At 56.1% G+C, this 19435-nt stretch overlaps 7 protein-coding genes across 7 annotated transcripts; 4 read left to right on the forward strand and 3 right to left on the reverse strand.

Moving 5' to 3' along the window:
• Nucleotides 1-32: 32 nt before the first annotated feature.
• CONPUDRAFT_62624 (uncharacterized protein) lies at nucleotides 33-1037 on the forward strand (the record flags this gene model as incomplete). The annotated part of the gene is made up of 2 exons (XM_007774195.1): nucleotides 33-628; nucleotides 677-1037. The coding sequence occupies 2 exons, from the start codon at nucleotides 33-35 to the stop codon at nucleotides 1035-1037; spliced, it is 957 nt and encodes a 318-aa protein (XP_007772385.1).
• A 228-nt stretch (nucleotides 1038-1265) lies between these two features.
• Nucleotides 1266-3491, reverse strand: CONPUDRAFT_129621 (Mov34-domain-containing protein). The gene is made up of 7 exons (XM_007774556.1): nucleotides 3123-3491; nucleotides 2908-2959; nucleotides 2578-2760; nucleotides 2340-2468; nucleotides 1985-2272; nucleotides 1662-1895; nucleotides 1266-1603 (listed from the first exon to the last, which is right to left on the reverse strand). Exons 1-7 carry the CDS (start codon nucleotides 3365-3367, stop codon nucleotides 1427-1429), a joined length of 1308 nt encoding a protein of 435 aa, XP_007772746.1. The 5' UTR covers nucleotides 3368-3491; the 3' UTR covers nucleotides 1266-1426.
• Nucleotides 3492-3643: 152 nt separating this feature from the next.
• CONPUDRAFT_168309 (uncharacterized protein) lies at nucleotides 3644-5335 on the reverse strand (the record flags this gene model as incomplete). The annotated part of the gene is made up of 3 exons (XM_007774557.1): nucleotides 3644-4216; nucleotides 4282-4605; nucleotides 4675-5335. 3 exons carry the CDS (start codon nucleotides 5333-5335, stop codon nucleotides 3837-3839), a joined length of 1365 nt encoding a protein of 454 aa, XP_007772747.1. The 3' UTR covers nucleotides 3644-3836.
• Nucleotides 5336-5369: 34 nt separating this feature from the next.
• On the forward strand, nucleotides 5370-8727 carry CONPUDRAFT_129624 (alpha beta-hydrolase). The gene is made up of 10 exons (XM_007774558.1): nucleotides 5370-6011; nucleotides 6077-6141; nucleotides 6204-6224; nucleotides 6279-6642; nucleotides 6723-7051; nucleotides 7111-7235; nucleotides 7297-7446; nucleotides 7622-7664; nucleotides 7790-7902; nucleotides 7990-8727. The coding sequence occupies exons 1-10, from the start codon at nucleotides 5648-5650 to the stop codon at nucleotides 8144-8146; spliced, it is 1731 nt and encodes a 576-aa protein (XP_007772748.1). The 5' UTR covers nucleotides 5370-5647; the 3' UTR covers nucleotides 8147-8727.
• A 1821-nt stretch (nucleotides 8728-10548) lies between these two features.
• CONPUDRAFT_129630 (Metallo-dependent phosphatase) lies at nucleotides 10549-13226 on the forward strand. Its single transcript, XM_007774559.1, has 14 exons — nucleotides 10549-10716; nucleotides 10768-11011; nucleotides 11139-11206; nucleotides 11274-11458; nucleotides 11518-11549; nucleotides 11621-11709; nucleotides 11813-11947; nucleotides 12007-12025; nucleotides 12096-12137; nucleotides 12238-12388; nucleotides 12474-12532; nucleotides 12595-12720; nucleotides 12801-12870; nucleotides 12940-13226. The coding sequence occupies exons 2-14, from the start codon at nucleotides 10924-10926 to the stop codon at nucleotides 13091-13093; spliced, it is 1218 nt and encodes a 405-aa protein (XP_007772749.1). The 5' UTR covers nucleotides 10549-10716; nucleotides 10768-10923; the 3' UTR covers nucleotides 13094-13226.
• A 410-nt stretch (nucleotides 13227-13636) lies between these two features.
• Nucleotides 13637-15206, reverse strand: CONPUDRAFT_168313 (uncharacterized protein). The gene is made up of 5 exons (XM_007774560.1): nucleotides 15014-15206; nucleotides 14780-14951; nucleotides 14336-14721; nucleotides 14107-14280; nucleotides 13637-14048 (listed from the first exon to the last, which is right to left on the reverse strand). The coding sequence occupies exons 3-5, from the start codon at nucleotides 14576-14578 to the stop codon at nucleotides 13950-13952; spliced, it is 516 nt and encodes a 171-aa protein (XP_007772750.1). The 5' UTR covers nucleotides 14579-14721; nucleotides 14780-14951; nucleotides 15014-15206; the 3' UTR covers nucleotides 13637-13949.
• A 1060-nt stretch (nucleotides 15207-16266) lies between these two features.
• On the forward strand, nucleotides 16267-17323 carry CONPUDRAFT_92511 (uncharacterized protein; the record flags this gene model as incomplete). Its single annotated transcript, XM_007774561.1, has 4 exons — nucleotides 16267-16342; nucleotides 16400-16687; nucleotides 16747-17081; nucleotides 17141-17323. The coding sequence occupies 4 exons, from the start codon at nucleotides 16267-16269 to the stop codon at nucleotides 17321-17323; spliced, it is 882 nt and encodes a 293-aa protein (XP_007772751.1).
• Nucleotides 17324-19435: the final 2112 nt, after the last annotated feature.

Raw genomic sequence — 19435 nt, forward strand, 5'->3', positions numbered from 1 at the left:
GATGGCAGTGCTCAATGGTTCGACGTTCTGCGATGCCTCCAACGACGGCGGCGGCGGCAGCGACGACGACAGCGACGGCGCCGTCGAAGTTTCCCTTTAGCGACTCTCGTGTCGACGTGATCATCCGCTCATCCGACAATGCCGACTACCGTGTGCACAAGTACATGCTCTCCTTCTCCTCGACATGCTTCAGCGACATGTTCCAGCTCCCCCAGGCGCAAGGCCAGAACGACCTCCCCGTCGTGCCCGTGACAGAGGACAGCGCCGTGCTCGAGAAACTCCTCCTCTTCTGCTACCCCTGCGACCGCCCGCAGCTCGAGACCCTCGACGAAACGATCAAGTTCCTCGAAGCAGGCCGCAAATACGGCATGGACAACATCAAAGACGCCGCACGCGCTGCCCTCCCCTCCGTGCGCATCGCATCGCCCAACCCGCTCGCCGCAATCGTCGCTGCGCTCAAATACGAGATGGACGCAGAAGCGAAGGAGATTGCGCGCTACCTGCTCGAGAAGGACAGCATCCCCCTGACCGCGCCCGAGATCGACGACATGTCCGCGAGCGAGCTCGCCGCGCTCATGCGGTACCACGCCGCGTGCTGCGACGCCGCGTCGCGCGTCGTGTCCGACCCGTCCACGCAGGAGCTCACCTGCGCGCTCTTCAACTCGTTCGCGCGCAGCAACACGCTCTCCACGGCGTCGTCGCTCGCGGCGGGCGGTGGGCACCCGTGCACGTGCCACAAGCGCCAGTGGGCGTACGGGCGGCAGGCGTTCGACGCGCCGCGGTGGTGGCTCGAGTTCGCGGACGAAGTCGCGTGGATTCTGGGCAAGATGCCAGCGCCGCACGGGACGCAGATCAAGAATGCGTTTCATATGGGCCTGTACAAGGCGCGCTCGTGTGCGTCGTGCTCGTCCAAGGGGTGCAGGTCGCTCGCGCAGTTTTTGGCGTTCATACAGGAAGAAGTCGAGAGGGCGATATCGGAGGTGAGTGTATGCTGGCTCTCGAGTGCTTGTTCGGTCTTACGACGAGACCTTTGCTAGGTGCCGCTGAACATCGATTAGACGGTTAAAACCATGAGCCGCCTTAACCAACTTCACTTTTTCTTGGATATATTCACGACACTGGGACATTGTACACTCCACCATCACGAACACTTGTATCGCCTGGCTCCATCGATATACCAGATGCAGAGACACTTGTACGATCATACCCCTGACGAACCACGTTTTGCTTTCCACTTATCACGCATTGTCTGTATATACTGTACCCCATACCAACCTGTTGAATCTAACACGACATGACGAACTCACAATATCGTTCGCATGAACAAGAAGTACACATGCGCATTTCTAAAAGCACAAAAAAGATAGCAAAAGAGAAGAAATCGTCATCCGTATGTTACACTGCACTTCATCTCACTGCAACGTCTTCAACCGATAACCATCGTATCCAGCGCCTCGCCCGCCTCAGGGCCGGACCCAGGGCGCCGCGAAAAGACGATATCCTTGATCACCTGCGCGATGAGCCCGTGCTGCGCCTCCGCCGCGATCTTCGTGCTGTCCTTGACAGCCTTCGCGAGCTGGTTCTCCTCCTTCTTGCCATCCTTCTATTCAAATTCCCACTCAGCTCGTCTGGACTTGCAACAGCGAAGAGAGCGAACGCACCTTCCCACCCGTAGACTCCTTCTCCTTCTCCTTGCCCGCCGCCCCGCTTGCTTCCTTTTCCTTATCTCTCGACGAGCCCGCACCGGTGCCGGTGCCGTCTCTGAGAGCCTCCCGCTCCTTGTCGCGGATCTCCTTCGTGCTCGGCACAGGCGCCCGGGTGCTCGCGACCGCACCCTGGGCCTTTGCGAGCTTCTGATGCAGATCCGCGAGCTGCGAGACGGCGTACGCGCGGTTCTACGTATCCGTGCTACATATCAGCACTGTTCCGAGAAAAGCCACGCGGGCGGGCGTGCAGAGTAGCGACGACGAAAAGTGGAACGCACCGAGATCAACGGGCTCTGGCTCAACGTGTTCACCCAGTACTTGTTCCACAGCAACCCCAACAGCTCCTCGTCCAGCGCGCTCTTGAACACCTCCACGTCGAGACTATAATACTGGTTCGCGTGCACACCAAAATCCTCGATCTTCGCGAGCGGGATGCTCTGGTATCCGTCTCCTCCGCCTCCGGCACCCCCGGTGGAAGTCGAGGACGGCGGGGTGTAGTTCTCCGGGAAGGTGCGGAAGGCGCCGATGTCAACTTTGCCCGCCGAGATGGTGCGGTTGGGGTCGATCTGCGCGGGTAGGTATGGAAGTTGTCAGCAGGCACGGTCATGGGATAACAGAGATAACGGCACGCACGACGACGGCCACGAACGGGTCCTGGAAGTTCTGGTTCGTCATCTGCGTGTTCACGTCGATGCCCGAGAGCCAGCACCCGTATCCGGGGTGCGAGTGGTACCACCCGACCGCGTTCTCCAGCCGCTTCACCTACATCATCGCCATTAGCGATCAGCATTCTATTCTCTCTCGCAGTCTGGTCTGAGTGAGGAACGGGGGAGGGAGGAGGAATCGTACACAAAAGCGAACGACGACGCACCTTCTCGCTCTCGGAAACATACGTAACCATATACTCGTTCGCCTCGTTCGCGGCGTTCACGCGGGTCTCGGTGCCCTGCACGGGGAGCGCGAACGCGTCGTGCACGACGAGCGCGTCGCCCTGCACTTTGCCCTGCATGATGCCCATCACCTCGAGGGGCACGCCCGAGCGCGCGTGGATGACCTGGTGGGTGCGTTCGTGGGTGGTTGTAGGTGCCGATGAAGGGGAGATGATAAAGGGGAGACGAAGGAGAGAAGGGGGGCGAAAGGGGGTGTAGTCAGCGAGCTCGTCGAGGAATGCTAACGAGGGCAAAGTAGGGTGTATGCGTACCATCTTGATGAGCGCAATCGCCGAGATCTTGCACGACTTGAAGTAATGCGGGCTGCTCGCCGCCACCCGACCATGTCGTGTCCGATCAACGCCGTAGATTCAGATGGACGCCATACCATACCACGGAGCGAGCGAACCAAGCGAGAGTGAATAAACGTAAGAGCATGTCAACATTCATTCAAGGAAGAGAGAAAGAGAAAGAGGGAAAGACGCACTCCTTCTTCCACGGCTCGCTGTTCACAAGCGTCCGATGCGCCGCAGCATCGTACCGCAATATCTCGTCCTGCGGGTGCACCTCGAAGACGTCGTTGGCGAGCGAGAACGTCTTGAGCGCGTTCATGGACGACGTCGAGATGCTGCTGCCGCCGCTGGAGCTTGCATTCTTGTTCGTAGTGGTGCTCGTGCTGGCGCTTGAGCCGGTGCCGGTTGCGCCGGGCGGGGGCTTGGATGATGAGGCCATTGGGGCTTTATGAGAGCGGAGGTTCAGGGGAGTGGGAGATGTGGGTAGAGGGTGAGGGTGTGATCGCGAGCCGCCACTGAGTGAGAGGTTGTATAAGCTCTCTATGTCTGTCTCAGTGTATCGCTCCAGCCACAAGAGAGTTATAAAGGATGTGCGATTCTCAGATGAGTGAGTGGTGGATGGAGGACAAACACACGCGATCACGGAGACGCGCGTTTCGCTCCTCCCGCGCAATCAGCAAACAGGGGCTTGTCACGTCAATGAAGTTCCAAACCGTTCGATTCAAGTATCGTGCACATCATCACACACGGTCGCTAGTCAAGAATCTAAAGGAGTGATACGTCCTCCATCCATGAGTTAATCTGCCCGTCTACGATAAAATCTATGAGGCATTCTAATGCAACTCTATCCAAGCTCCAGCAACACCGTCCTCACCAGCCACCAAGCGTCCCCCCAATCCCACAATACCTCATCGGTGCCCAAATAACACCCACCGCACGCCCTCGTACACCTCACCCAAGCTCGGAGGTCGGAGGCGCCACCGGCGCTTGCGTCGCATTTCGACCACGGACCGTCCAGTGCCTGTTGTGACGCCCGCGAACGGTGACTGTTGAGTAGATCGGAGGGCAGCGCTGGCAGGCTTGGTATCGTTTTCGTCTGTTTCAGATACAGAGCCACGATGTGTCGCAGCCTGGCGAGGAATGGGTATAGAGCGCATTCCCACTGGTCTCGAGGCACTCTTGCCACAGCCAGAGTCCTCAGCGAACGCCACGGCACTGGTACTGAACTGTCGCCGCGGCTGCGAGCCCCCAGATAGGGTAGAAGATGAGTTCTGCGCCGAGCTCGATCCTATGAGAACGCAGTTTTCTATCAGCTAGGAGAATAACGATGGCATATCAACAAGACTCACTAACCCTCCCCGACACCTGCACCCTCCTCCTTACTACCTCTAAGCGACGCCTCGAGCGCCTCGAACGCGCTCGTCGACGCGCTTCGCTGGGCAGCCTGTGGTGACTGCTGCACCTGAGAGGATGAAGCACCACCCGTACCACCAGGAGCATCAAAGAATGGCGACGTGATCGACGATGGCGCCGTGCGTATACGTGCGGGCCACTCCGCCTCGGGCACGCCATTGGCCCGCAGAGCAGTCTGCAAGGACTCGACGCGCTCACGGTATTCGTTCAAGGCGTCGTCGTATAGATCGTACACGCAGACTGCGCACCCGGACATGCAGCATTCTGGCAGACAGGTAAAACGGGCATGAGCAATTGGAGAATGAGGCGGACGAGAAGAGGAAGAGAACGCACCATCGTCCGCAGGCGGCCGTGGCTCGTCGGGAATCTCGAGACCCGCTATTCGCGCGACAGTATCGTCTTTTCTCCCGACATCAACGTCAACAGCCTCCACTCCTCCCCTCTCCTCAACATCAACAACACCACCCTCAACACCCGCACCCTCCATCGCAGACCTCGGCCCACCGAGAACGTCCCGCGCAACACCGAGTGCTGCCTTGTGCCTTAGCGCGTTCTCGAGCCTGTGCCAGCGGGCCGAGAGATCCTGTCCGCGGCGCATGGGGCGGGTGCGTGCGGGGGTGTGGGGCCATGTGTGCGAGCTTCTGTTACCGTTCGCGCTCCCATTGGGTCCCACATGATGTTTGGTAGAGGTGGGGGTATTGGATGAGGTGTCTGAGTGCGATGGAGGGGCGCTGGAGGATGGGGAGGTGGTTGAGGGGGATGGGGAGCTGCCGAGGGTGGTGGGTGTGCGGATGGCCTGGGAAGTTGTGCCTGAGGTGGATGCAGATGAGCGGATAATGTTATGGAGGCGCCTGTAACTTGTACGACATGATGTTAGAGAGTGCAGGAGTAGTGAAGAACATGCGGGTGACATATGCCCTTGGGCGATGACGAAACGGGGAACGGGAAGAGACGCTCGCGGGCGTTTGTCTGACTCGGAAATGTCCTGATCCATTCGTGGCTTTGTCTTCCTCCATCGCCATAAGCATAACATATTCCTATTGACGACATTGCATGACCTTTTAATCATACAGATTATCCGACACTCCTCAGGCCATGTTCGACGCGCTCTCAGGCGGGCCGCTTCGAGGACCACAAGACCTCCTCCCTCTGAATATTCTCAAGCACTCCGACTCCTGCTCCGTACCCAGTCCAGCTGACACTTCTTCGTCCTCATAATAGACCTGTCGTCGTCTGACATGACCTGCTCGCCTCTGAGCTTATATTCCAGCTCTGAGTTTCCGCCAGACCGAACTACGAGCCCACGATGAACATCCTCGCTCATCTCCTACTAACCACCCTCCTATCAACCACCGCTCTAGCCTCTCCCTCGAGCAACAACACCACAACCCACTACCCAGCCCTCACCTCCCCCCTCGGCCCCGTCATCAACCTCGGATACGCCGCCTACGCAGGCAACACCACCACACCCACCGGCGAGGCCAACGGCACCGTCGCCTTCTTCGGCGGCATCCCCTACGCCCAACCACCCGTTGGTGAACTGCGCTTCCGCGCGCCCCAGCCGCTCGACGAGACGCCTGCGTCCGACGGGAAACCGCAGGTCGTGGATGCGAGGAACTTTGGGCCGGCGTGTTTGCAGCAGCCGGCGGTCGTTGGCGTTGGGAGCGAAGGTGAGCTACGTGAGCGAGGAGACAAGCCGGGAGAGGTGGCTGATGCAGATTATGGGTGTCGACAGATTGTCTCCTCCTGAACGTCTGGAAGCCAAGCAACGCGTCCGAGGGTGACAACCTCCCCGTCGTCGTATACATCTACGTGCGCCCCTCCCCTTTCCTCCTTCTCCTTTCATCTAACATCCAGCACAGGGCGGCGGCTTCTACGCAGGCGTAAACCTCCTCCCCTCCCTCCTCTCTCCACCCGCACGCTAACATCCACTACAGACAACCCAAGGCTTCCCGCTCTACCCCTGGGTCACCCAAGACCAACAAATCGTCGGCGTCTCCATGGGCTACCGCCTCAGCGTCCCCGGCTTCCTCGCCACGCCCTCCCTCCTCGCGTCGGGCGACGGCAACGCCGGCCTGCGCGACCAGCGCGCCGCGCTCGACTGGGTCCAGCGCAACATCCGCAGCTTCGGCGGCGACCCGCAAAACGTCGCCATCGCAGGCGAGAGCGCGGGCGGCGCGAGCGTCGTCATGCAGATCGCCGCGTACGGCGGGCAGCGGGAGGTTCCTTTCCGGCGCGGGACGGGCCAGTCGATCGGGTTCGGGCCGATGATGAACGATACCCAGAACGCGGAGCTCTTCGGTGCGTTCTCTCCCGCCTTGTTCCCAGTCCTATTCTCTTTCCCCCGTCTTCCCGTGCTCAACGAGAACCCCGAACCGCAGCCAACATAACCCAATGGGCAGGCTGCCCCTCCTCCCCAGAGTCCACCGCCCTCGCCTGCCTCCGCACCGCCTCGCTCGGCGCCCTCGTCTCCGCAATCAACCACACCCCGCTCGGCGCCGTCTCGCCCACCGTCGACGCCGCAGCAGGCGCAGACGCCTTCCTGCCCGACCGGCCCTCGCGCCTCATCGCCCAAGGCAAGTTCGCGAGCGTGGGGTTCACAGGCGGTCACTGCTCCAACGACGGGCGGACGTTCGTCGGCGGAGCGCCCGAGGATCTGCAGACGGAGGAGGAGGTCGCGAGTGTGCCGTTTAAGCGGTGGCCGGGTGTGGTGCGTTCATCCCGCCTCGTACGTAAAGGGACAGAGCGGAGGCTGATGTCGTGTGGCAGACCAACGAGACGATCCAAGAAGCGCTAGCGCTCTACCCACCCCCGTCGAACGCGAGCGGCGCCGAGTTCTCGAGCGAGTACGATCGCGCGAGCATCATGGCCGGCGACGTCATCTTCACGTGCATGTGCGTTCTGCCATCCTATCCTATACGCTCGTTCCGAGAACGCTGACGGTGGACCGAACAGGGACTGGTTCCTCGCGGAGCAGATGATGCGCAAGGGCGTGCAGGACGTGTACGCGTTCCAGTGGAACGCGCCCGACCCCGTTCTGCTCAAGGCGGCGCCGTACGAGGGGACGATGCACACTTCCGATATATATTTCTTGTTCGAGGGTACGTACGCCTCTTTTGCCTTCCTTATTCTCGTCTCCGCGCTACCTGCGACCGTGCTGATGGCGAACATGTTCCGTCGGTGCTTCTAAACCCAAAGGGACCAAGTAAGCTTCGCGTTCTTGGAAACGGTAAAAGAAGGAACAGGGAAGCTGACCGTGGAACGATGACGCGTCCGACAGCTCGGCTGACAACGCGGGGTTCACATTCACGCCGTTCAACTCGGTGCGCTCGTTTCGCTTCTTCTCGCTGTAACGAGCCGCCCGGCTCAAACCTTCTTCTTCCCCTTCTTCCCCTTCTTCTTCGGCCCTCGTCGGCTCTCGGCCTCCACCTCCCGAACACCACGAAAGACCGAGCTGGCCCTCTCCCAAACCGCCATCGCATACTGGACGTCTTTCGCGAGCACCGGCTCCCCGTCCACACTCCGCCTCCCCGGCTCGCCCGAGTGGCTCGCGTTCGCGCCGTACGGCCTCAACACCTCGTCTGTATCCGGGCTTGCCGGGGACGGCATGCCCGCGAACAACTCCGCTGGGGTGTGGGGCGGGACGAGCGGGTACGGGAGGATGGTTTTGACTGAGGCGACTACCGCCACCGCCAATGCCACAGGAGCGGGAACGGCGAGCGCGTGGGAGGCGTTCGGCGATGCGCATGTGGAGAGGTGTTTGTTCTGGATGCGGGAGGACGTTACGGCGCAGACGGCGGTTTGAGCGCTGGGCGTGCGGAGTGGGGTAGGGAGGTCGTAAAATCGGAATCGGAGTTGGGGTAGGGTGTTGTCGTTGCGTAAGAGGAACAAAGGCTGGTGCTCTTGGATGGCTTGTGCGCGCTGTCGCCCGTAAAAGACTGGGGTGGCCATGAGGGCCGACTCGGGCGATACAATGTACTAGACAGGCTTCCCGGGCTCGATGGCGACATCTTGATCTCGTGCGGACTCTCCGAGTCGGAGTGCGTCTTTGCGGGTCTCTTGAGCCCTTTTTCCAGAACCGCCCGTCATACGGGGCAGTCAACCGTCGGTAGTCAGCCGATTGACGGACTTGCTCACGTCATGGTAGCAGCTAAAAATGAGCTAGCGAAGAACAACTCGCGAGCGAAGCTGATGTTGATGTCGAAAGAAGCACGCTAGTAGGACATAGTCGATTTCAAAGAAAGGACTAACTGCCGATTTGATCCCTCGAAGGAAGCCTCGTTGGCAGCGTCGTATTCGCTTCCTCGTCTATTTGAAGGCTTGACGGCGAGGTCCAGGTGAAGAGCGTTGAGAAGACCTGGAAAACGAAGAAGTGGTGGCGGGATGAAATACAGGCTGGCTAGGCGGGTCGTCGACGGATCGTCCTTTGCACGTCGACTGAAGAGCCGGGGCGCTCTAAAAATACGCATATATTCAGTCAGCCGGTAGGACGCGTTTGAATACGATGAAATAGTACTGACATGGCTCATCCAGACTAGGGCTAGACTTACGTTCCTCGCTGGGCCGCACGAGTCGTTTGGCTGACGAAGATCCTTCGTGCATGGGGAGTCATGTCACTGGACGTCCCTGTGATATAATTCAGTCAGCCACAGTCACGCTTTGATCGGAAGGAGGGACACTGACCATGAGTACATGGTCTGTACCGCAAGTAACCCTCGTCCTACGCTCTAGCCACTGCAGTAGGGTGCGTTCATGACGTGTTTTTGAATGTGGAGGTTCTCGTAACCCCTATGTTATAGCGGTCGAATGATGACATGGTAGCGTGGTGGCCCAGACGGTCGTGGCGCGTGTGAGGGTATAAACGAGGATGCCGGGTGGCTGCATGAGTTCGACCAACGGTGGTCCATCGGTGATAATGCTGTCTCTGGGTGGACTGATGAGCGTTTGGGACATGGAACGGTCTACTAGTGCGCATATACTCACCCAGTCACAAGCATGAGCAGGAAGCTGACCGTTGTTACGCGGGCGGCTACGTCTATTCTTTGGGGTGGCGGAGTATTCTTCATGACTTGAGGTCTTGCACGAGGTTTCCGCTGTGATGAACCAATTCAGTCAATCTCCAGCGCCTTTCACAACAATGGAAGAGAACGGCCTACGTCAATTGATGGTCGACGTCTAGGCCAACGATGATCTTCCATTCTGAGGTGGAGGGCGAGACCGAGTACTGATCGTCATGGTGGTGGGAGTTGATGAGCGTCTGATGAGACCGCATCTAACGGAGAGGAATCGTGGTGGCTTTCTGATGCACGGTACAGGGGACGAAAGGTCTGAATTGAAAGTGGTGGGGGTAAATGGAACCGTGGGCTTTTCGAAAGCACCGCAAAGGTATGTGAAGGTTTGATGGCTGCGAGGTAGATAACGTATGGGATGCTGAGGCCAATGGCTTGATGAAGAATAGGCCAAGTTTGAAGACGGAAGAGAGAAAATGAGTGGGTGAGGGATGGGGGGTCGTCGTGGCATCAAGAGAATTGGCCGATGCGGCTTCTGTGGCTGCGGAAGGTTCTGTGTCGACCTATTGACGACTGTGGGTGCGACAATGCAGCCTGTCCATCAGTCTGGAACATCAATTTCAACAGAACCTTGGCCTGTCAAGTTCCCCGTCTTTCTCGTCCTCAGCGCGTTGTTTTGGTGAGCTGAGCCGGGTCGTTTCATCTAAGGTTGGCTTTGCTGTCCCCCTTGCAGCCTTCCTGTTCTGTAAAATGGTCCGAACAGCCGTCATAGACGCATACGTATTATCCCAAGATTTAGGGTCGTTCCCTTCATTGGACGATGTCACCGGGCCCGCAGGCATCGAACTTCGATTTATGTCAATTAATTAACTGACCGTCACTCATCATCCGCGGGTTCCCTTGTCCCATCTGGACGCATTCTTGCGTTCTGCAGCTGCTGAAAACTCAACTAAAAACCCTTGCATGCCCTGAAGAAGTGGCCCTGGGATCACGGCCCCGACTGGGCATCACAAACTTTTTTAAGTCGCCGTTGATTTTTGGGTCGAGTAAACATTCCGTGAGGGTTGAGTGGCTGAGCAGCGGAGTGGCGGAGTTGGGCGCTTACTGCCGTTTGGCCCTAGAAAGGAGACAAATTCTCACAGTTCCGCACCCAATAGACGTCGGCTTGGGGGCAACCGGCTCCTCCACGGTCGACATCATCAGCCCAGCCGTCAAACGTCAGATCCCTTGTCTTCTCGCAACGGAAGGCGCCCAAAGGCACATCCATTGACTTGCCGAAACACTTTGCGAAGGAGTTGACACCGGCCAGTCACCCTCACAGGCTCGAGCACACCACCGTGAATTAGTGTATTAAACACAATTAAATGTAGGCTTCTCACACGCTCCGGTTCTGATCATCAGCCCAGGTTAACTCCAGTAGACAACCCGAACGTCGCAGCCTTCGCAGGAGCTCGGCCAACAATCAGCTGCGAAGTTTGTCTCCGTGTAAAGCATCCACTCGGGACAACCCCGTTTGGAAGTCGGACAACTTGCTCACCACGCTCACCAGGCCGAGGTTGCGTACCTGACCGCGATGCGCCAGCAACTTGTCCTATCATTCACCGGTTTTTTGACGTCTTTGGCTTTTGTCTGTGCAGCCCCTCTGTCCCTGCCGACACAACGTAAGTCTGCCATCAGTGATCCTGGGCGCTTGACAGCGGAAATCGCAAGTCTCAGGCTCTCGCTAAGTCTGAGGAACCAATGATAAGCTCCAGAATGCTCATAGATGAATGCCGTCTGGTTCTTTAGAATCGACTTTTCACCTTCGCAATGGGACTGACAAGGGCGGACACGCTATCGGACCGGGAAATAAATCCGTAAGCGCGCGAGTTTCTCCTCCCTGGCATGTAAGTCCAGTGGATACCCAATGACAACGCCTTTCAGGCTGTTCTCGATCCGTACCCTGGCAAACGCCGCCTCACTTTCCGCGCTGATGGAACGTTCAAATTAACAGTTTTCTCGGATTTGCACTTCGGTGAAAATCCGTGGGATGCCTGGGGTCCAGAACAGGATAGGAAGAGCCTCAAAGCTATGAAAACTCTTCTGGCATCTGAGCACCCAGACTATGTGTTCGTTCTCTCTTTTTCCTATAACCAGAAATATTGGGATAACAACGCCATTCTCACAGAGTTTTGAACGGCGATCTCATCACTGGAGAAAGTAAGTTGGCTTTTGGCTCGGTGTTTACCAATATGGCTGGAGGCTATGGGTCTTCTAACACCAACCGCCAGACACGTTCCGGGAAAATTCCACTTCTCTGATAGATCAGATAATGCAGCCACTCAACGAGGTCGGCGTCCCATTTTCCTCCACACATGGTGTGAGTGTGCCTTCTCTCCAGCTCGTCCAAAAGTTTTCGGGGTGCTGACTATTCAACGGAAATCCTCGGACCTTTCGTTACGTATTCGTTCGTCTCTATACAGAACCACGACAATCAGGCAAACATCACCCACCTGGAGGAAATCCACCGTGAGGTTGCTGTTGCCCCACTCAGCTACACTCGCCCTGCGCCACCTGGTGTAGGTGGAGAAGGAGGGCCTGGAAACTATTGGGTGCCTGTACATCATCATGACGCATCTCTTCTGACTTTTAGATGGACTGAATTGACCCGGTGCAGATTTTTCGAGCCACCCGCGGTGCGTCGCCCTCGGACGTAGGGATCAAATCAACCTTCAAGCTATGATACTTAGTCTTCCTTCCGATCAGATCGAGCCCCGGCGCTGGTCCTCTGGTTCTTCGACTCGCGAGGTGAGCCCACGACGCCTGAGGACGAGCGCATTCGGCACAGCATGGGAGGCTGACGTCGTGTGGCTGCCCATGGGCGCACGCGCACACCGCGCACTTGCAGGGGGGCGAACGACAGGCGAAGATAATGCGCAGATGCCCGATTGGGTCGACAGCTCCGTGGCCGGCTGGATCGCAGCCGAGACAGCCGTCATGGACGACGTCTGGGGTGCGGACGCGGAGAGGAGCGCGCTCGCGTTCGTGCACATACCCCCGTGCGTCACGTTTGCTTTCCTTTTTTGTTTGTTTTCGGTGATGTCGTCAGCGGCGGAGCAGCTGAGGTCATACCCGTTCATATAGGCATGCCATCGAGGCCGTTCAGCGCCGACTGAACCGCACGGAAAGCCCGGGTCTGAACGGTGCGAGGCCGCATTGCATTGACAGAGACGTTCTCGGAACTTATCGCACCTGCCCGTTATAGCCGACGAATTGGGGAGGGGCTCAACGCAAGCGACGGAGAAATCAGCATCCGCGGGCAAAGACGGACCTTTCTGGGATGCGTTGAACAAGCACGTCAGGAACCTCAGGGCAGTCGTCTCAGGCCACGGTGAGTGAGCCGCCAGCGATGATCACCATATGTTTATGTGCACACGATCGAGATGATTAACTTGACACTTTAATTACCAGACCACGGGAACGAGTGGTGCGCAAAGGAGCCCGAGAAGGGCGTCACGTTCTGTTTTGACAAACATTCGGGGTGAGCGACAGTCGATTCTGGGCTAAGGGCGCGAAGGCTAATCGTCGCTGACCTTGTGCTAACTGACAGCTACGGGGGATATAATAGCCCAGGGTGGGGCAGAGGCGTGCGCTCGTTTGAGTTTAAGCATCAACATGACCATCAGGTTGTCGAGACCTATATTCGGATGGAAGACGGGCAGATCAAGAACAGGGCTATCCTGCACTCCGAAGACGAGGTCTAGGAAGAGCATGTGCAAAGGACAAGGCAGCTTTAAGGCAATGCGAGGCCGTGTATGCGATGCATGTATGTTAGGCAGCCAGGAATGCAGTAATTTACATTGTACGATAACATGGCTAAAAGTTCAAGTTTACTCCGGACGTAAAACGTCGAGGGCTAGTTGTGGCACTGCCGTGGCTGTCATACTCATGTCATGACATATTACAGATTTTTGCTCGGGACCATTACCGGACTCTAGGCGCCCGTTCGAAAGCGTTTCTTACTGCGCGTTGTCTTATAATCGGCGGTAATGAGCAAAGCACCCGTTTACAGCTGTCAGCAGCTGTCAGCCCAACTCAACCCCTACTTTCGCTCAGCCAGCGGCTAACCTTCTGTGGCGGTTAAAGGCACTGAGCCTATAGGCGAATCGTATGGCATCATGTTCTGGGTCCTCGATCAGTCGCATCTCATCACCCGAGATCTCGCGACTGGCTACTGCAGTGGCTGGCGGCTGTGGCCACATCAATCCCTAAAACGGAAAAGGCTCGGACTTAAGGCAGAAAAGCATGCAGACAAATCTATTGTGATCTTATCGTCCAAAATACAGTGTGTATGCGCGGATTACAGGAACCTAGGGGGTATCGAGAACGTCATGTGCAATGCCCGAGAAGCCACTTGCCCACAGCTGTCGTTTGGTATAAGCGGGTATGACGGCCATCTGCACGCTGAAGGAGCGCAAGAACATCTGTCTATTGGTGGATGGCGATGATGCTGATGATGCAGAGCGAGTCGTGACGGAAAGAGTGTCGTACAATGAGGGTGCGAGGAGAAGAGCCGAAAGCGCCAGAAAGGAAGAGACTAAATGGAGCGAGACGTGGTGCCTAGATCGGGAGCGTCACGGTCACCCTCGCGCACACGGGCAGGTGACTGGCGCGAGAAGGGGAGTTTGCCGAAGGTTCGGGCTGCCTCCAGCCCAGTTGCTACAAGTTGCGCCGAACGTCAGATCATTTCTAAGAGCGAGAAAGGAAGGGAGCGCACGATGATGTCCCCCGTACGAAGGTCCGTCTTAGCTCCTACGGTGTCTAGGGCAATTAGTTCATAGTTCGGCGTCTGCTTGCCCGAGTCGTGACCAAGGGGGACAAAGTCGACACCCTCAGGGACGTTTCTGAAGACCCAAGAACCGTAATGATCAGCGTCATTCTCGATAAAGACCTGTGTTCCGTCGTCAGCGGCGCGCATGTAGACCCCAGCCTACGTCAGTACGTACCTTGCTCTGTGCGGCATCGTAGCGAAGCCTGGCGTGAAAAGCCTTTAAGGTGCGTGATCCGGTTTTAGGCGGCTCGAACGACGGGAAGTAGCCGTTTCCCGGCTGGCATACAGCCTGGAAAGGTCCGCCCTCCTTGCCAAGGATAGTCGGGTCTGAGCCATCAGAGAGTTCAATGGTCTTTGTGGGGAAGTCAGAGCTAGCCTGCTGGACTGGCTCTAAGATGACTGTAGCAGATGCGGACATGGTGAAGGTGGAGAGACGAGACTGCTATGACGAGAGCGTGATCGGTAGAGACTGGTGAAAGACGAGCTGAGGTCGATGGTGTCTTTTATACAGGTTCGAGGACACGCGCACGGGAGGTGATGGCCTCCAAAAAGCAGAGGGACCTACAAGACGAGAGCGTTGCGTCAGGGCTAAAGACATTCTGGAATGTCGGAAACAGACGCTAGTCAAGTCCCCTAAAAGCGCGTGTCTTTCACATCGAAGCAGCCGGTCATCTTCTGATAGCGTGCGCGCGGGCCCCAACTTGAAGCGGAAACTCGGACCAGGTGCGAACTGGTTTGCATATGGCGCGGACGCACTTCAACATCTCGCTACCACGACCTCGGGAAAAGATCTACAAAAGTAAAGGAACACATTGGCTTGCAATGAAAGCAATTTGAACAAAGAAATGGATACCTTTAGGCTGTCTGTGGGCGCCGGCTCCCATCGTGAGGGTCGTTTCTGCTAAATATTTTCGAGCAATCAGCAAGCGAGCGATCCGAAGATAAGTTCGCCCGGTCTGTCGATCGAGCAACATCTTTCCTCGGAGCCTATGTACGGCTAAGTAGATGACAGAAGGTCCCCTTGAGGTGTCAGACCTTGACTTGAACCTCAAATCGGGAGACGGATCGGGCAGATTGTTACTGTTTCAAGTTGATCCCCCATTGCTAATGTCTGTGACCCGAGGGTAGGCGAGCAATGGAAGATACTGAGGCTCTGTGATCCCCAGCACAATGATGCAGCTCGTAGCTCACAGCACCGTGCACCCGTGATCACCGGCAGAATGCCGGAAACGGGTTGGCGTAAAGTAGACGTCCTGATACCCCACAGCTATACGTATGTCTGCCGCGGCAAGCAAGTACAATTTCATTGGTGGCCAAGAATCCACGGGTCGGTAGAGGCTAAAGGTCGGAAACGTTGTAGGATGGTTGCCCGAAGAGAGGGACAACAGTGCCTTCTCTGGCTCGGAAGCGACGTGCTAACAGCTGATCCACTGGCGCTAAGCGAAACGTCTTGCTTGTTTCCTTTGTTCTAATCCGATAAAGCAGGTCATTTCGACTTGGCCATCAGTTGTAGGTCCCAGCTTGTAGACAAATTTCCAGCGCACTAGCTGGGGAGGCGGCCAGGTGCTCCGTTGTTTGGGGGTTCTGGACGCAATCAGCATTTAAATTCATCCGAGCAACATCGCTTCAGCATCACTTTATGTACACGTTGTACTTAGAAAATCTCCGGAAGACTTACCGGTGAAGGGCCTAGTTGACATCTGTCTGTCAATAGGTACACTTACATGAGATGATGCCGCTGTATTTCGGGGCCTCAATGCGCACCTCGGACTGCATTTCATCCAAGCGTTATGCGAAGCCGCGTCCTGTCTCGGACTGGCAAGATGCGTTTCGATGCACTTCAAGCCGGCATTCCTCCAAAGAGTCTTTCAGGCCGTTGATTGTTAAGATGAATCATCCCCTCGCCGTGTTTTAGTATGCAAGTGACGGAGGCGAGGGTGTTGACGCGGAGGTCTGATCAAAGTCACCGCATGCGACGCTGGGGACAATGTTTAGGGCCGGCTTCAGCGTTCAAAAGCATCCGCGTGCGCCGTCTGTGCGCACGTCGCGACTACTCCTGCGTCCGACCTCCCCGCCGACCTTCCTGCCTCCTCTACTAGCTTTCCAATGTTCTCAGCTCGCTGGCAGGTCAATGCATACTCGAGGGTTCTGAGAAGATGCCTGGAAAATGATGGTGTGCTAGGTTTGTAGATAATACCTCAAATTTTACGCGCGTTTGTTCACGCGTCTGGTTTTCCAGTACCTCGACGAGCAATCCACAGAACGGCCGCCGCTGGCTCTCCAGGAGCCCCCGCACGTCTTCCGAGTCCTTACCTCAAGCGTACATACTCTACGCCGTCAACGGAGACAACCACTGCACCCGGAGTCTCAGAAGTTTCACTTAACAAGTACGAAGCTGCATGCACCAACCACCTCAACAGTCTGTTCTCTCCTTTGGACTTCCCACCAGAGATATCTCGGCGTTTGCTCACCCATGCGAGCCATCCAACCGCTATACATGGACACAGTGGGAGATTCGGGTTCCTAGGTGCGTAGTTCAGCCTGTGGTCAATGTCCCTCCCCTGACAGTGGACTTGTCGCTTGCAGGCCGCCGTGCCTTGGAGATGTACTTTCTATCGTTCTTGCACTCGAATGTGAATGCGGCGAAACACCAGTCGTACGACTACGCAGCCATCCTCGCACGGTCACTTCACACCTACAATCTCGGCGAGCATGTTGCTCCGAAGTGGTCCCTAGGTGATGCTTTGATCTGGAGTCCAGCGGCTTCAGCAGACCTACTTGATGGTGCGCCTTCGCGAGGACCTGACCCTCATATGACGGGTGAATCCTGGTCACATTTGGCTGGGCTGCGGTCGATTGGGCTGTACAAGGTTATGGGCGAGGCCGTTCAGGCTGTGATGGGAGGCATCTACCACCAATTTGTGCGCAGCTCATCCGTTCGCTGTCTGGTGGTATTTGACTGAAGGACTGAACTTTCCAGGGCGGCTCTGTCGCGCATCGCGTCTTCCATACCCGGGTTCTGCCTCATGTGCTCCTGCCTAATGCCCCTGAGGGTGTACCTGTCGAATTCCACGCCGCCGCCCTCAACGTATGCGAGCGCATGGGCGGGGTCAACGGGCCTTTGCTACCTAACAACCCATCACCATCAAAGCTTAAGGCTTGACGCATTTAGAGCTATTCGAGTATGGGTACTATCGTAATGTGAGCCATGCCGGCTTCGACGCATCGCTTCTTGTCCTGACCATACAGTGCATGTCTAGATATATCACATAATATAATGTTTGCGCTTACCCATGGTAAACCCAACACCTTTTTGGTTTACTGAATGTGGCAGGTGATTACCACTCTGTCCTCTAGTCATGCGGATTGTGGGCGCATGTAGAATTATGGCTGATAGGCATATTCATCCACTAATTTGCCGCCTTCGTGAATATTTGCCAGTTTGTTTACTTCACAACCATCATCGAGTGAGAAGATGCATCGAGGCACGCCCGCAGGCTTTCCCCATACATCGGGGCTATGTTTTGTGCGGTCGAGCTGGCTCCCGTGGCTCGTAAGCTGGTCTGTTTCTTGTTCGCTGTGGATTCAGGCCCCAACGGAAATGTGTCATGTCGACATGATGACGATTACTGGTGGAGCTTCCGAAGGTCTGCAGAAGCCCAGGCTACAACTTCGCGCCAATTAGAATCGGACGCGTTCTGGCGTTGCATGACTCAAACGCCGCTTTCATTTCGGTGCGGCGTTCACAATCTAACCACGAGCAGGCGAGTGCACTCGGACGAGTGCACACAATCCTGTGCCCTTTTCTCATATGGCAACAACGTAGGCGGAAGCCGCGGCTTTGAAGCAACGAGGCAGACGCAGACAACTCGCAGCTTTTCTCCGTCCAGGATTAAGCTTCGCACAGTTCGTCACCTGACGCCACCGACACCTGCGAAGTGGCCTCGGCTACGCGAGGATGTACCGCGTGGCGTCATCATGTTATCGCTCGTACGCGTTAAATGAAGTGAAACCGATTTGACCTGACAGGCTATATGAATCCCAAACCTTCGCGGCGATCTGAGATTGTTGACCGCCTTTTCCTGGTAGACCGTGTATGGTCTCATTCTATGGGTACGCTAAGGTCTCAGTGCTTAGTAACAGCATTCATACTATTGTGCGATATCTGCAGACATTGGAGGAGTATTGAGGCAAGGATGAAACCGCGGAAGCAACACGAAATGTCGGAAGAGTCTGCAGCTCCAACAAAATCCGGGACTGAGGTAGGTTTCTCGCTTCGAGCATCGCGGTCAAGTGGCGTTGTACGCTTCACACAACGGATTATCCGTTTCCGAAGTGTTCGACATGGTCCGACAGGGACGAAGGGGCACACTGGATATCTCCCAAAGACGCACGCAATGATACCTTCGGTCCGATCGATAGTTGTAGGTATTCGGGAACCGACGTATGCCGCAGGTAACTTCCGGTACCAAGGTGCTGGAAGATGGAACTTCCCGTTAATGTTATCCCGATCAATCGCGAAACTAGGTTGCAGCAATCATGATGCTTCTCACAATTGACCTGGTTGCTTCTGATTAACCAAAGTCTCCACTGGTCGGTTCCTAGTGACCTCATGCCATCCCACAGTCAAGTTCGCGGGCCACCGTCCCTTTTATCCGAGGTATCGAAACCTTGAGAAATAAACTCGTTTTACCCGGCTCATTGGTTTCATACAGCCAAAGCTGATCCGCGGCCGCTGTGACTGGTAAACTATAGTCAGCGCTGGTAGATCGCATATTAAGTAAGAGTTATAGGTGGCTGTTGGCCTCATTCTGAGATCAACATGTTTCATCACTTGGGTCGGACATAGTAAACTGTCGTGACCCTACGTCCAGGTGGTTCATTACCATTTCCTCGGCCTCGGAAATTTTCTGATAGTCATGGAGTGTCAGTTTGAAAGCGATCTTATCAGCATTTACCAAATCGCGTGCTCCGGTAGTATGCTTCAGGACCCCTGGATTGATCGTTCTCGGTCAATTCACACTTTCTCATTTCAAGAATCTCGCCTCTTCTGTCAAAGGGCAGCATTGTATGTAGTCATTGCCAACTCGTTGATGTCCCCGAAAGTTTCACTAAAATGAGTGATTTACCTTGGAAACATTAGTATGCTTCGACCGGGATAATATATCGAAAGTATAATGCCTACTTGATCCCTAAACGATTTTATGGGGCTAGATCGAGCAACTCAAAAGTGCTCTCAATAGTAATATAAGATGAAATAAAGGATGGAAACTGC

The sequence above is a fragment of the Coniophora puteana genome (assembly GCF_000271625.1).
Source record: "Coniophora puteana RWD-64-598 SS2 unplaced genomic scaffold CONPUscaffold_12, whole genome shotgun sequence".
NCBI lineage: Eukaryota > Fungi > Basidiomycota > Agaricomycetes > Boletales > Coniophoraceae > Coniophora > Coniophora puteana.